This window comes from Grus americana, unplaced genomic scaffold, assembly GCF_028858705.1.
Source record: "Grus americana isolate bGruAme1 unplaced genomic scaffold, bGruAme1.mat scaffold_419, whole genome shotgun sequence".
NCBI classification, from domain to species: Eukaryota; Metazoa; Chordata; class Aves; order Gruiformes; family Gruidae; genus Grus; species Grus americana.
Window position 1 is genome coordinate 89289 of NW_026561682.1, and position 16287 is coordinate 105575.

At 52.9% G+C, this 16287-nt stretch overlaps 2 protein-coding genes across 2 annotated transcripts; one reads left to right on the plus strand and one right to left on the minus strand.

The window, feature by feature from the left end:
• Window positions 1-297: 297 nt before the first annotated feature.
• LOC129200697 (olfactory receptor 14A16-like) lies at window positions 298-1251 on the minus strand. The gene has a single exon (XM_054811975.1). The coding sequence runs from the start codon at window positions 1249-1251 to the stop codon at window positions 298-300; it is 954 nt and encodes a 317-aa protein (XP_054667950.1).
• An 11040-nt stretch (window positions 1252-12291) lies between these two features.
• Window positions 12292-13224, plus strand: LOC129200699 (olfactory receptor 14J1-like). Its single transcript, XM_054811977.1, has one exon. The coding sequence runs from the start codon at window positions 12307-12309 to the stop codon at window positions 13222-13224; it is 918 nt and encodes a 305-aa protein (XP_054667952.1). The 5' UTR covers window positions 12292-12306.
• Window positions 13225-16287: the final 3063 nt, after the last annotated feature.

Below are 16287 nucleotides of genomic sequence, written 5' to 3' on the forward strand. Positions count from 1 at the left end.
CTTTCCCAGGTGACCTTTGCCTTTCCCGAAATCCTACCTGCACAATGATGTTATGGCTCAAAATTTTCTCGTTTGTGGAAGGATCTCAGAAAGGCACTGCAGGGACCTTTTATTTATTTTTTATTGTAACACAGAGAGAGCAAGGCTCTCCATATACACAGCCACTCAGTCAGAAAAGAAAGCAGACAGTGAATGAGAGAGGGGATGACAACATCATTACAAGTAAAACACCATGCCAAAAACCAAAAAATGCAGACAACAGACTGGACCTGTAATAAGTTACATCATAAATAAATGCTATGCAGAAGAGGGGCAGTTTTTTGCTTCTGAATAACATCCGGTCATCAGTTTCCACACTGCATCCTTGAGCTCCTTGTTCCTCATGCTGTAGATGAGGGGGTTCATGGCTGGAGGTACCACCGAGTACAGAAGTGACACCACAAGATCCAGGGATGTGGAGGAGACAGACAGGGGCTTCAGGTGGGCAAATGATCCAGTGCTGAGAAACAGGGAGACCACGGCCAGGTGAGGGAGGCACGTGGAAAAGGCTTTGTGCCGTCCCTGCTCAGAGGGGATCCTCAGCACGGCCCTGAAGATCTGCACATAGGACACCACAATGAAAACAAAACACCCAAAGGCTAAACAGACACTAACCACAAGAAGCCCAACTTCCCTGAGGTAGGCATCTGAGCAGGAGAGCTTGAGGATCTGGGGGATTTCACAGAAGAACTGGTCCACAGCATTGCCGTGGCAGAGGGGTAGGGAAAATGTATTGGCCGTGTGCAGCAGGGCATGGAGAAACCCACTGCCCCAGGCAGCTGCTGCCATGTGGGCACAAGCTCTGCTGCCCAGGAGGGTCCCGTAGTGCAGGGGTTTGCAGATGGCAACGTAGCGGTCGTAGGCCATGATGGTGAGGAGAAAATACTCTCCTGAAATGAAAAAAACAAACAGAAAGAGCTGTGCAGCACATCCTGAGAAGGAGATCTCCCTGGTGTCCCAGAGGGAATTGGCCATGGCTTTGGGGAGAGTGGTGGAGATGGAGCCCAGGTCGAGGAGGGAGAGGTTGAGGAGGAAGAAGTACATGGAGGTGCGGAGGCGGTGGTCACAGGCTATGGCGGTGATGATGAGGCTGTTTCCCAGGAGGGCAGCCAGGTAGATGCCCAGGAAGAGCCCGAAGTGCAAGAGCTGCAGCTCCCGTGTGTCTGCGAATGCCAGGAGGAGGAACTCAGTGATGGAGCTGCTGTTGGACATTTGTTCACTCTGGGCTTGGGGAACTGTTCAAGGAGGAAAACACAGTCAGTTAGCGGAGACTTCTCTGAGCAAAATGAAATCCATTACCCATAGACTCTGCCCCTACTGCATACAGCCCTTCTCATTTCCCAGGAGACCTCCTACACTTCCATGGGTGCAGCTCTGGTTGGTGCTGGCTGATTTTGCTGTGAGGAGCAGAGCCTCTGCCCGCTGGCTGCCGAGGAGTCAGCCCTGCTCTGCAGCAGTGGGTTCATGGGAACGGTGGGGACAGGGGCCAGTCCTGGTGTTTGGCTTTGTCAGGTGAATCCGCTCCTAACGAAAAAGGGCCTGTCAGCATCTGCACTCTGCGGACTAAGGAACTAGGATGGCAGAAGGCAGTTTGAGACATTCGGGAGGTGTTCTTGGATGTCAGAAACCCTCAGCATTTCTGCTGCACTCAGGGAGCACAGAGTGAGTCGTGCGAGGCAAGAGGATTGCCTGTGGCTTAGAGCAGAGTGAGGGGAGCTGGTCTGTCCCTCCGTCTTGTTCCCAGCTTGCACCTTCATGAGGTGGAGAGTGACCACACTCTTAGGTTATGTCATACAACCAGACACTGCTGAGAGCAGAGGCATCCAGCGCAGACCACAAATTGTCTCACCCTTTCTCAAGGTCTCAGCACCCCACTTCTAGACAAGAAGAAACGCGGCTCATTTCACCAACCCAACAGCTTTTCCTTGGTTGTAGCATCTCGGCATTTCTCCATGGGGCTTTCAGATAACACAAAGGTGCTATGGGGCAGGCTTGCATCCTGGAGGGCAGCTCACACCTTGGAGGGACCCCCCAAGGACTTAGCCAAGTGTCCTAACGACAGCACCTGATTAAGGGAAATCCAGCTCATTCTCCAGCCCCACAGACTCCATTGCCCACAGCCCCACACGTCAGAGGAAAGCTGGGACACTTGTTCCCAAGGACATGCCCACATGAATGGATGAACAAGATCAGCCCGTGACTCTGCAGCTGAACCTCCCACCCCCAGGGAGTCTGACCACAATAAAAAGATAACTTTAATAAAACTTAATAAGATAACTTTAATAAAAAGATACTCCCCTACAATAAAGAAGAGAAAGAAAAAGAGCTGGGCAGCACATCCTGAGTAGGAGATGGCCCTGGTGTCCCAGAGGGAATTGGCCATGGCTTTGGGGAGAGTGGTGGAGATGGAGCCCAGGTCGAGGAGGGAGAGGTTGAGGAGGAAGAAGTACATGGGGGTGTGGAGGTGGTGGTCACAGGCTATGGCAGTGATGATGAGGCCGTTTCCCAGGAGGGCAGCCAGGTAGATGCCCAGGAAGAGCCCGAAGTGCAAGAGCTGCAGCTCCCGTGTGTCTGCGAATGCCAGGAGGAGGAACTGGGTGATGGAGCTGCCGTTGGACATTTGTTCACTCTGGGCTTGGGGGGCTGTTGAAAGAAGAGAATACATTGACAAGTCAGGGCAGACTTCTTTGAGCCTGTCCTATGCTGTTTCTCAAAAAAATCCCCTCAAAATTACTTTTCATTTTTGGGAGGGAACTTTGTTCAATTCCTTTTTCTGAGCTCACCTTTGTGCTGCTGAGTGAGGGCACTTTCCTTGAAGGGGCAGAAATCCTCATCTTTCACCTTGCTCTCAGCCTGGACACTGGTGAGCCCTGAGGGACTAAAGGGCTCCCTGATCCCTAATCCAGAGTCAGGAGAGCTGGTCTGCCCACAAGTGACCTGATGTTCACCATGCAGGTGCCCTGTGGTTATTGCACCTTTCTTCATCAGAGGTGATCTCACGCACAATATACTTGAAGAAGAAACTGGATGTTTTTGAGCTCGGAAGAATTCAGTTTCAAAGTCCATTTCTCCAAGCACTTCAGAGCAGAGAGTGATGCCGAGGGGTGGCCTGGCTATCTGCTCCCTGGAGTTGTCCCTGCCAGGAGCCGTTTCTCTGTCTCCAAGTCTCCTCCCTGTCAGTGCTCACAGACCCCATCCCACCTACTCTGTGCTCAGCTCTGCCCTGAAGACACCTCCTGGCAGCAGGGCTCTGCCCAGGGCATCTCCCTGTTAGCAGCTCCGCAGGAGTAGGTCAGAGAAGCACTGATACTGCAAGCAAAGGTGATGGTGGTGCTGTCTGCTGGTAGAGGAGTGGGTGAAGGCACTTAGGAGGCTTCTGGCAGCTGTGTTGATCCCTCAGTGTAAGGGTTCAGGAGTCTCAGTGACTTCTTCAAACTTGACAGCTCCTCTCCCCTCTCCCTTAGAAGAAAGCTGAGAAGGTAGTCCCTGCCTTGGCCTTCCTCTTGAAATGCTGCTTCTCCCAATGTCCAGAGTGTAATCTTTGAACAGCCCTGCCCACACAGCACCGTCTCACCACCAAAAGGACCCTACCCTGCCCTGTCTTTCCACCCACAGCTTCTCCCCACAGCACCATGGGGATCTCCCCAGGCAGGCTGAGTGCTGACCTTGGCAAGGACTCTGCTCTGAAGGACAGCCCTGGGCACCCCTGGCTGACCACCCACCTTCACACCTCTGCCGCTCTCCCTCTCATGCCCTGTCCCTCTGATGGTGCAGCAGGGAAGCCCTGCTCTGGAGCACAGCCTCCTCCTCCTCTATAGAAGAGAGAGATCCCATAGGCTGTGGGCTATTTCAGCTTTAGGAGATCCCTCCACGAACTGCATCTGCATTTCTCTGCACTCAGAGCCTTACCTTGTCAAGGGCTGTGTTGATTTCTCCTCTTCTGAGATCTCAGCATCCTCCCAGCCCCATCTGCCTTTAACCCCTCTCTCACTACACTTGATGCCGTCACTGTCTGCAGGCAGTGCCCTCAGCCCTGCTGCTCTTTGCAGAGGAGCTGCTCCTGAGCAGAGCTGTCTCTCTGCAGCACTGCCTGCTCACCATGAGCTCCCTCCGTCCCAGGAGCCCAGCCCAGCTCAGCAGCAGAGCATCAGCCCAAGGTGGCACGTTCTCTGCCCTCCCAGGCTCCCTGGAGATGTCCCTGGGGCTCCCAGAGCTTACAGCTCTTGAAAGGCAGCAGGACCTCTCCTGGGGTAGACTCAGGCTGAAGTAATCACTAACTGGATGCTGAACACTGGAAAGACTGATTTTAGAAGTGGCATTTGTCCTGCCATGGATTTGACCTCTACGGCAGGTGTAAATGTTCCCCTCCCTTTACCCTTCTCCCTGTCCCATTGCCAGGCAGGACAGCGCAGCAGTGAAAGGCAGGGATCATTCCCCCCTTCCACGGAGGGCAGGGATTCAGCTGAGTACATCAGGCTTCTCCTCTCTGCTGAGTAGCCTGGAGAGCGGAGTGGGGTTGAGCTCTCCCTCATGCACCCCACAGACTCACAGGAGGTAGGATTCCTCTTGCTTCAGCTCCGTGGGCACAAAATAGGTGCCTGCAGGCCAGCTCCTTCCCTGAGCTCCCACGGGGATCCATGGCGATGAAGGGTGGCAGGCAGCTGGTCACACACAAACAGCTGGTGGCATTTGAGGTGCTGGGGTACTCCAAGACTCGTGGATGTGTTTGTGGGCTCTGATGGAGCATACCTGGGACACCCACACCTGCCTGAGCATCAGCAGTGGGGTCTTGGGGACGGGTGCCTTGGTCGCCTCAGCTTACACCAGATGTTTAGGGCATCTGAAAGCCTGCGTCATGGTTTAACCCACGCAGCTAAAGTAACCACACAGCTGGTTGCTCACTCTCCCCTAGTGGGATGGGGGAGAGAATCAAAAAGAGACAAAAAAGGTAAAATATGGGCATTGAGAAAATGTTTTATAGGACAGAAAAGGAAGAATATAACAATAATGATAATAATAATAGAATAATATACAAACCAAGTGATGCACAGCACAATTGCTCACCAACCGAAGCCGATATTCAGTTAGTCCTCAAGCCGAACTCCCTCCTGGCCCACTCCTCAGTTATACATGGAGCATGATGTCATAGGGTATGGAATATTGTTTGGGTCAGCTGTCCTGGCTCTGTCCCTTCCCAGCTTGTTGGGCACCCCCGCCTTCTCGTTGGCAGGCCAGCATGAGAAGCTGAAAAGTCCTTGACTGCCTGGCAACAACTAAAACCATCCGTGTGTTACCAACATTGTTCTCATCCTAAATCCCAAACACAGCACTATCCCAGCTGCTACGAAGAAAATTAACTCTGTCTCAGCCAAAACCAGGACAGTCCGTGGGACTCACATTTCCGTGGTGGCTGCTGCACTTTCAGCTGACCAAATGGAGGAGTGCGCCAGAAGGAGGGTCAGATCTTTCTGTAGGCGCTCTCCAGTGCACTCACTAGAGCTCAGCTCACTGCCAAACTCAGGCCCAAGCCCATCCCTGCGTTGCAGGCACCTACATGATTTCAAGGAAATAATTGCAGTGGGGGATGGGCAGACACAGCATGGCCTCCCAAAGGGGTCGGGTGTGCCAGAACCTGAATGCCAGCATCACGGCAAGATGGCAAGGTCCACCTTGTCTATGCACCCAGGTGTGCCGCATGACTGGGAGGCACAACACACCAGGGTCTCCACTCATGTCGCTATGCTCTCAGCCCCTAATGGTCCTCCTCTCCATTGTCCTCTACCCACCTCCCTGATGATATGAAGAAAAGCCATGCCACTGATGTCCACAGTCTGGCTGGATTGCAAGCTGACCTCACCCAGGGCCTTTCTCAGTGGTACCTTGTGTTCCTGGAGATTGGCACAAGGTGCTGCAGAGTCATCTCAGTCAGCAAATTCACAGATTCACAGATTGGTCGGGGTTGGAAGGGACCTCTGGAGATCAGCTAGTCCAACCCAACGGCTAAAGCAGGATCACTTAGAGCAGGTTGCACAGGATTCCGTCCAGGTTGCACAGGATTCCGTCCAGGTGGGTTTTGAATTTCTCCAGAGAAGGAGACTCCACAACCTCTCTGGGCAGCCTCTTCCAGTGCTCGGTCACTCTCAAAGTGAAGATGTTTTTCCTCATATTCAGGTGGAACTTGCTGTGTTCCAGTTTGTGCCCGTTGCCCCTTGCACGGGCACTGGGCACCATTGAAAAGAGACTGGCCCATCCTCTTGACATCCACCCTTTAGATATTTAGAAGTACTGATCAGATCCCCGGCAGCTCCCGGCAGCACCAGGCCGCACGCTGCTGCAGCGCCCCGGGGCAGCTCAGTCTGGGCAGTACAGGAGCAATTCCACCTCAAATGCACGACACATTTTGCATTTGGGGTATCACCTGTATTCTATCTGTTTCAACATCGTGAAACTGTCTCAGTGAAAGGCCTTTGGGGGCTCCGACTAGCAAACGTTGACTCTGACATGTGGCTATATAGTTAATCCTTTAGACATAAACCGTTGGTCAAGTCTGAGCCTAAGACTGGACCCAGCTGAATAAGGGAAACTGATTAGTGTAGAACAATTTTAAAACAGAATATATAATTTGGCAACACTTGAGTCAGGCCCCACAAACTCAGGCTTCGCCTGTCTCATGCTCCAGTACGAAAGAAAACAATTAGTAAAATAGTTGGAATGTAGAAACAGGACAAGAGAAGCCATATATTAGGGAACAGTTCTTGGGTATGAACTAGAAAAAGACACAAAGTTTGAGGCATCCTGATAAAGGGGGCCCAATATGCCAACAAGCCTGGGACCATCTGGGCAGGACAGATAACAAGGTTGCTGAGCTTGCAAAACGGAGATAATGAAGAAGAGGTCACCGAACTGTGTACACTGAAGAGGAGAAAAAGGGGACTATTGTCTCCTCACCATCATGGCCTACGACCGCTACGTTGCCATCTGCAAACCCCTGCACTACAGGACCCTCCTGGGCAGCAGAGCTTGTGCCCACATGGCAGCAGCTGCCTGGGGCAGTGGGTTTCTCAATGCTCTGCTGCACACGGCCAATACATTTTCCCTACCCCTCTGCCACGGCAATGCTGTGGACCAGTTCTTCTGTGAAATCCCCCAGATCCTCAAGCTCTCCTGCTCAGATGCCTACCTCAGGGAAGTTGGGCTTCTTGTGGTTAGTGCCTGTTTAGCATTTGGGTGTTTTTTGTTTTCATTGTGGTGTCCTATGTGCAGATCTTCAGGGCCGTGCTGAGGATCCCCTCTGAGCAGGGACGGCACAAAGCCTTTTCCACGTGCCTCCCTCACCTGGCCGTGGTCTCAATGTTTATCAGCACTTGCATATTTGCCTGCCTGGAGACCCCCTCCATGTCCTCTCCATCCCTGGATCTGGTAATGGCAGTTCTGTACTCGGTGGTACCTCCAGCCATGAACCCCCTCATCTACAGCATGAGGAACCAGGAGCTCAAGGATGCAGTGTGGAAACTAATGACTGGATGATTTTCAGAAGCAATAAACTCTTCGTCATCCTCTGCATATCTGATAGAATCATAGAATCATAGAATGGTTAGGGTTCGAAGGGACCTTAAAGATCATCTAGTTCCAACCCCCCTGCCATGGGCAGGGACACCCTCCACTAGGCCACGTTGCCCAAAACCTCATCCAACCTGGCCTTAAACACTTCCAGGGATGGGGCATCCACAGCCTCTCTGGGCAACCTGTTCCAGTGCCTCACCACTCTAACAGGAAAGAATTTCCTTCTAACATCTAATTGTCCTGGTTCTGGCAAGGACAGAGTTAATTTCACAAGGAGCCAGGACAGGTGAGCCAAGCTGGCCGGGGGCTATTCCATACCATGTGACATCATGCTCATCATAAAAGGGGGGCTAGTCGGGCAGGGGAGGGGTGGCGCGGTTTTCGGCGTGGTTCCGGGACAGCCTGAGTGTCTGGTCGGTCGGTGGGTCGGTCGTCGGATCGGTAAATTGTTCACCCATTGTTAATATCTGTTATCAGCACTGTTGTTGATTGTTTCCCTCTCCCTTGCTGTCCCAGTAAACTGCCCTTTTCCCAACCCTCGAGGCTTTGCCGTTGTTTTTCCGTTCTCCTCCCCAGCCCGCCAGGGGAGGGGTGATTGAGCGGCGCGTGGCACTCAGCTGCCGGCTGGGGCCGAACCACGTCACCATATCTTCTTGGAGATCAGGAAGAAAATGGAGCCAGGTCCTTCACAGTTGTGTATGATGGGAGGATGAGGGACAATTGGCATCAGCTGAAACAAGAGAGGAAAAACTGTCTCCCCATCAAGACAGTCAAGCACTGGAGCACATTTCCCAGAGAGTTTGTCTCATCTGCATTCTTGCAGCTTTTCAAGCCCCACATGAAGAAAGGCCTGAGCAATCTGCTCTGACCCAATCTGATCTGACCCTGCTGTGATCAGGAGGTTGGCCTCCAGACCTCCTGAAGTCCTCTCCAGCATGAATGATTCTGCATTTCCATCCACAACGGATCTTCCCTTCATGATGGGAGGCAAAGCACTCAGGTTTCTGGTGACCACTCAAGTCAGACAGATAGAAGTTTGGTCAGATGGTCTGTGGCTTTCTTGTCCCACTCCAGGCATTGTTGCTCAGACACAGGACTGCTTGGCAGCTACCCCCAAACAGCCCTGATCCTTTCCTTTCCTTCACCTTTTCTTTCCTTTCCCCCTCTTTTCCCTCTCACAATTTCTTCCCCTTGACCATGCTTGTACCTTGCCATGCAAACAGCACATCTCTGTTGACCCTTTCCTCCCTGGCCCTACTTTGGCTTCCTTTGTACCTTCATTTGGTGTTTCTGAGCTTGTCACCATGGGAGTTCCTACCTTGGGTAGCAATTCCATGAAACTAGTACCTCCATCCGTTGTCTGTAGTGTCCTGCAATTTCTCATGCTGTTATGTTGGCAGAGGCACCACAAATCCAGTGGGCCATCTGTACGCACACACGAACAGCTGTCCAAACAGAGCTTCACTCCAGAGGGACCTTGAGCAACTCTGGGATTTGGCAAGAGAAACCTCATGAAGTTTTGCAAGGAGAAGTTGCATGTTCTTTTTGGGGGGGCACGATAACCCCAAACATGAGGGCAGGCTGGGACCTGAACAGCCCAGGAGTGACCCTGAGGAGAAAGGCCTGGATGTTCCAGGAAAAAGGCCTGGATGTTCCAGGATATGGTTGGCTTTCTGGGCCGCAAGTGCTCATTGCCAGCTCATGTCGAGCTCATCACTCAACAGCCCCAAGTCCTTCTCCTCAGGACTGCTTTCAATCCATTCTCCACCCAGCCTGGAGTTGTGCTTGGGATTGCAGCACCTTGCACTTGGCCTTGTTGAACTTCATGTGGTTTGCATGGGCCCACCACTCAAGCCTGTCAAGATGGAGGAAAAGAGGACACAGAGGATCTCAGACCTGTCTACACCTGCTCTGACTAAATTCAGCAGTGGCCACCGAGTATCTTTGTTTCTTCTTTAACTGTTCCTGCAGTAGTAAACACTCACTATGGTGCCCTTGAATTGCCTTACAGGTTTAGATTGCGTTTTGATCTGGACCACTGCTGAGCTTGGAGGATGCTGTCCTTGAACACCAGCAGTATCGAGCTCTTCCACCATGCTTTAGCAGTGTATCCCATCAGTGTCACGGCTTGTTCTTCAACCGTTCCTGCTCCAGATCATCCTTTCTGTGCCCCTGCCTGAGGACCTTACTGCACATTTGGGCTGAAACACCCCATCTGTGGCACCAGGCAAGCTCTGACTTGCCATTAGGAAACCTGGTACCAAGTGTCCAAGACCTCATGTGTGCAAAGGCTTTGCTTCAGAGCAGAGACATGGTATTTACAAAAGAGAGCTGGACGTCTTTCTAGCCCTAGGACTACACACCCAGAATGAAACGCCTGAATTCACTCAACTGAAGACATCCCTCCAGCTTGGAGAACTTGGATCCTTTGCTGTAACCTTCCTCGTGTCCTGTCTAGTGATGAGACAAGAAAATGGGATTGTCATGCCCAAATCTTTTTGAATAGGAGAAATGCTACTGCTGGAACTAAGTGTGTCTGCAGAGGTGAGGGAGGGAACATCAGTGATTGCTTCAGCCTGTTTCTCAGCAGGTTCCTCCAGAGCCCCAGGGACACCTGGAGGGAGCCCAGAGGGGGCAGAGAAAGTGCTGCCTTGGGCTGGTCCTCTGCTGCTGAGCTGGGCTGGGCTCCTGGGATGGAGGGAGCTCCTGGCAAGCGGGCAGCGCTGCAGAGAGACAGCTCTGCCCAGGAGCAGCTCCTCTGCAAAGCGCAGCAGGGCTGAGGGCACTGCCTGCAGGCAGCGAGGGCAGAGGGGGAAACGGCAGAGATATTACAGGCACTGTGGAGTGGGCTAATGCTGAGAGTTCGCTGTTGGAGAAATCTACACAGGCCTTGACACGGTAAGTGTCTGGCTCCAGGTCGATACACAAATGTCCTGGAGGGGCTTCCTAGAGCTCACACATCTTGCTGCAGCTAAGATCTGGCAGGATGGCAATCAGGGTTTCTTTACTGTGGAGAAGGACATGCTCCAGAGCAGGGCTTCTGCGTAGCACCATCAGAGGGACAGCACACGAAGTTTCCCTTCTCCTGGGGCTGGCTGCAAGGGTGTGCAGCCAGGTGTGCAGCCAGGGGTGCCCAGGGCTGTCCTTCAGAGCAGGGTCCCTGCACCCCAGGGGCTGTGTGCTGGAGCAGGGACTCTGCTGCCTGCCAGGGTCAGCACTCAGCCTGCCTGGGGAGCTCCCCACAGCACCTGGGGATAAGCTCTGGGTGGAAGGGGTGATGCCTGGCAGGGCAGAGGCCTTCTGGAGTCAAGAGGGTGTTGCATGGGTCAGAGGTGCTCACAGGTTCAGATCCCCCGCCAGGGCATTTGCAGAGGGTCCTTTTGAAGTAGGACATCAAGGCAACATGTACCTGAAAATGCAGGAACCTGTGCTTTCAGTTTTCCGCTCTTCATTGGCTGGGGGGCAGTGGGAGATGGGAATTTATTTTTCTGCTCTGGTGAAGGCACGGAGACCCCAGTTCTAATTCAGACTTCTCTGAACTGCTGCTGAGCCCCCGCACACACAGAGATGTCCCTGCTTCCAGGAGGGGTCTGCAGGGCAGAGCTGAGCACACAGTGGGTGCGATGGGGTCTGTGAGCACTGACAGGGAGGAGATGTGGGGACAGAGAAACAAATCCCAGCAGGAACAGCTCCAGGCTGCAGAGATATGGGCAGGGAGTGAGAAGAAGCTGCTGCCAGAAATGCCAGGGGAGGGGGGGGAATTCAGGCACCTCTGTGCCATTTGCTACAGCGCCGACGCCTTCCCCGGAGCAAGCCCCTGATCTCTTCTGCCACACAGCAGAGCCTTCACCTTGAAGGCCATGTGCTCCACGGCATGAGTTGCCTCCTCGGCAGATGGACCGCTGATGAGGGGAATCTCCCAAGTGCTCATCCGTTTGTCCCCGTACTGCCTCCATCAACAGGGGCACTGGGGAATTTCTCCAGTTCCCCCCTCCTCTTCATGCTGCCTTTCTTCCCACCTAAGGTGGGAGCTCCGGGCAATGCTGCTTGCAGGGCTCAGTGAGCCAACTCACTGTTCCGGACAGGTGATCTTGAGGACATTCGGTTATTTCCCTGGGCCATCCTGCTGTGCTGCAGGCTGTCTTCCAGAAGGGCACAGCCTTCCCGTTCCGTCTGTGTGTTACGTAGCAGCCCCTCAGTACTAAGGCCATGGAAATGCTGCTGGCAGGGTGTATGCAAGCACCTGTGATGAGCCCCCTGCGTCCCTGGCTGGGAGGGGAGGGCTGAGCTGAGACAATGTGAGGAGTTTGGAGATGGGCACTTGGGAACTGCATTCACCCCATTGTCCATTTTCTTCTCAGGGGGGTCTGGGTGCAATCGCCCTCCAGCTCAAGGAGGTGACAGCCTAGGGTAACTAAGACCAGGTCTGACGGACAGACTGTCCCTCGGCACAAAGGGACAGTCCCTTTGCCACACAGGACCCACAAGGTTTCTCTCAGCGACAAGCAGAAGTGCCACTTGGGGGATCCTCAGCCAGCTCCCACCCGAATTCACTAAATGGACCAGCAAAAGGTCTTTCTGAAAGGAAAGAGGCGGTTTGGGGGGTTTCCATGAGAACTGGAAGAAATACTTCTCTGAGATGTCTACCCTAACTTGTCACTACTTCTTCCTCCTTTGACAGGTCCCAATGCCCAGAGACAGCAAATGTCCAATGACAGCTCCATCACCCAGTTCCTCCTCCTGGCATTCGCAGACACACGGGAGCTGCAGCTCTTGCACTTCTGGCTCTTCCTGGGCATCTACCTGGCTGCCCTCCTGGGAAACGGCCTCATCATCACTGTCATAGCCTGTGACCACCACCTCCACACCCCCATGTACTTCTTCCTCCTCAACCTCTCCCTTCTAGACCTGGGCTTCATCTCCACCACTCTCCCCAAAGCCATGGCCAGCTCACTCTGGGACAACAGATCCATCTCCTACCGAGGATGTGCTGCCCAGCTCTTTTTCTTTCTCTTCTTTATTGTAGGGGACTATTATCTTCTCACCATCATGGCCTACGACCGCTACATTGCCATCTGCAAACCCCTGCACTACGGGACCCTCCTGGGCAGCAGAGCTTGTGCCCACATGGCAGCAGCTGCCTGGGGCAGTGGGTTTCTCACTGCTCTGCTGCACACGGCCAATACATTTTCCCTACCCCTCTGCCACGGCAATGCTGTGGACCAGTTCTTCTGTGAAATCCCCCAGATCCTCAAGCTCTCCTGCTCAGATGCCTACCTCAGGGAAGTTGGGCTAATTGTGGTTAGTGTCTGTTTAGCATTTGGGTGTTTTGTTTTCATTGTGGTGTCCTATGTGCAGATCTTCAGGGCCGTGCTGAGGATCCCCTCTGAGCAGGGACAGCACAAAGCCTTTTCCACATGCCTCCCTCACCTGGCCGTGGTCTCAATGTTTATCAGCACTTGCATATTTGCCTACCTGAAGACCCCCTCCATGTCCTCCCCATCCCTGGATCTGGTAATGGCAGTTCTTTACTCAGTGGTGCCTCCAGCCATGAATCCTCTCATCTACAGCATGAGGAACCAGGAGCTCAAGGATGCAGTGTGGAAACTGAGGACGGGATGATTTTCAGAAGCAATAAACTGTTCATCATCATCTCCATATCACTCATAATATAACTCATTGCAGCCCCAACCTGTCTTCTGAAGTTTTTGTTGCTTTTGTTTTGGGGGGGATTTTGTTTTTTTTCTTTTGTTTTACTGATGATAATTTGGTCCACAAAGCAATGTCATTATTTATCCCTCTTCTGCATCAGGATCTACCTTTCCTGTGTGATCCAGAGAGTGTGTTAATGAGAAGCAAGACTGTCTGTACATTTAAAGAAATCAAAGGACCCTGCAGTGACTGGTTTGTTTGAGATCCTTCCTGAGAGACCTTTCTGGAGCTGCAGGGCAGTGCCTGTGTGCACAGGTGGAGGGGAAAAGAGTCCCAGCACAGGAGCACTGCCAAGCAGCACCAGCGCTTGGTCTTTCCTGAGCTGCTCTCTTTTCACTTCCACACTCTCTTTCTGAGCTCTTGTTTTGGTGCAAGGCCTGAGAGCACTGGCAGCTTGGTCAGAGTCCTGCTGCGTGGCAGTCCTGTGATCATAGGCAGGGACAGGCAATGGGCACTACTATGACAGAGTTTGCCCCCATAACAGTGTTTCTGTCAGACAAGGGGACCTCCTGAGGCAGTGCCTGAAGGCGTAGGTCTTCCTTCAAAGTGGCTGTCCAGAACAAGCGCAAGAAAGTGCCCTGGTGAGGAAAACACCAGCGAACAGACCAAGTGTTTGAATGTGCAGGGTGGGGGAACGCACGCAGCAGTGTCCTCGCACAGCCAGTCCTCCTGGGATAGCCTTGAAGGACCAGCAGAGCAGGGTCTGGCCTGTGCCTGTGGTCACTGGACACCCCAAGGAAAGTGCCCCAGGGCAATCATCACAGGCCAGCCCCTTGCAACCACCATTCCCAACACTGGCTTCTCACTCCAGCTCAGAGAGGTGGTTTGTCCCTCCTGTTCAGAAGGAGGACACTGCATGACTAGGTCAGAAGTCCACGTCTGCATTTTACAGACGAGATAGAAGCATGCACATCATGTGCATGTGGGGAGATGAACCTGAGTGAGCATGAATGCCATCAGCTGTTCCTCAGAGGTGCCATGAAGGCTCGAGGGACAGACAGTGTCTTGAGGTCACTTCACTGGGAGAGTAACTTCCCCTGGGAAACCACCTGAATGCAGCACTGGGATGGGCTTCCTTGGACCTAAGTCCCGGTGTCCATTCCTCATGCAGTGGGGCATCTCAGATGAGTGCAGGGCAGGGCGACACACTGCAGGGCTGAGGTGCCTCCCAGCCTCCTCCCGGAGTGGCAACAAGAGGCCAGAGAGACACTGTGACTGCTGCGATGCACTGCCTCTGTGTCTGCAAGGGAAGGACTCGTGGCTCTGAACACCCCTGTGTATATGAGGAGTCAATGAGGCCAGCTCAGGTGCGGACATCTCACAGGGCCTTGACGTTTCTATTTGTGACTGCAGGAACAACCCCCAACTTCCCCTTGAGATTCCTCTCAGCCGCCTTGGACAGGCTCATTGCAAATACTCCTGTCTGCTCGCGTCACCCTTTCTGGATTGTGCCCTCAAACGTGTCAGAGCAATCAGAGAGGTTCTGGGCTCCTCAGAAAGGGCAGACATCAAACATTTCTTCAAGAAGGGCAAGGAGGAGGATTGGGAGAATTACAGGCTGGTCAACCTCACCTTAGTCTGTGAGAAGGTGATGGGCCAAATACACCTGCAGGGATTCACAGGCACTTGAAGGAGAAGGAAGGGACTGCCGAACCCACATGGGTAGGGGCAAGAAGGAGATGTTTCATACCTGGACCTTAGCAAGGGCTTTGACATGGTCTCCATAGTCTCTGTATAGTCGGATTGGGCCAACCCTGTTGAATGTCTTTATTAACTCCCTGTACAATGTGACAGAGGGCATTTTCAGCTCCTTTGTGGATGATGCCAAACTGGGCAGAGCCTCTGAGCGACCTCATCAGGTTAACCCTGCCTTGAGCAGGATAGCCGGACAAGATGAACTTCAGGGCTCTCTTCCAACCTGAGTTATTTGATGATTCCATGAGTCTCTCCCTTGGAGAGCTTTTGGAGACAGAATCGACAGAGGAAGAAGACAAAACAAAGAGGCCGAAGTAGAGATAGAAAATGCAGCAGTAGAAATACAGCAGTTCCTCTGAGGAACATTTCTCCACTCAAATTGTTGGTAGGAAATCTACTGGATAAATTTGATGAAAGCAGCTTACTTTTACCTGCTCAGGTACTGGGCCACAAAGAGGGTGATGGTTGGGTATGGTATGATGTGGTCAATTGTGTATAAGTACCTCATAATCCAGTAGGAAGCAAATGGGGAGGTGAGGTCAGTTCTGCCTCTGGAGGTGATAGGCCAGCAGCAGGAATGTGGCTGAGAAAGGGACTCTGAGGTCACTTCATTCTGAAATAGCTGACAGGCCAGACCTTGGCCCATGGCTGGGATATGCGCTTTAAAGCTCACATCTGACAGCGTCTCTGACAGGCCAGCAGAAGGCACCTGGTTGGCACATTGTCTGTGAGATCCCATCTGCCGAAGGACCTAGGCTTAGTCCAGGAAGGGGGCTTATATCTTGGTGGTCATGCCTGTTCTGCCTGAGAACATGATGGGACAGCAGCAGGCACACGGCTTGGTCGTGTCTATCTGAGAAGCTGAAAGGCTAGCAGCCTTGGGAGATCATGGTGAGGTTACTTCTGTCTGCTCAGCTGAAAGGCCTCAAGAAGACTGGTGGGTTGGGATGCCTGCCTGAAGGGTTGTTTCTCAGATGGTGGAGCTTTCCTTGGAGGTAGGAAACAACAGGAGAGAGAAACACTGCCACACAGTGCAGCGTGGAAGGTGGAGACTGGACATGAGGAGGAAGAACTGTCACTCCAAGGGTAGTGCTGTGGTACAAGAAGTCATCCCGAAGGAGTATGAGATCAGTCCATCTCTTTGTGTTTCAAGGAACAGAGCGTGAGGGTGGACAGACGTCCGTGAATGTATGGAACTGCCAGGGTGAGAGCAAGGTGAGGAAGTGAGATGGGTGTCTACGGTGTGCAGGGAAAAGAAGCAGCTGTGGGACAGCGTAG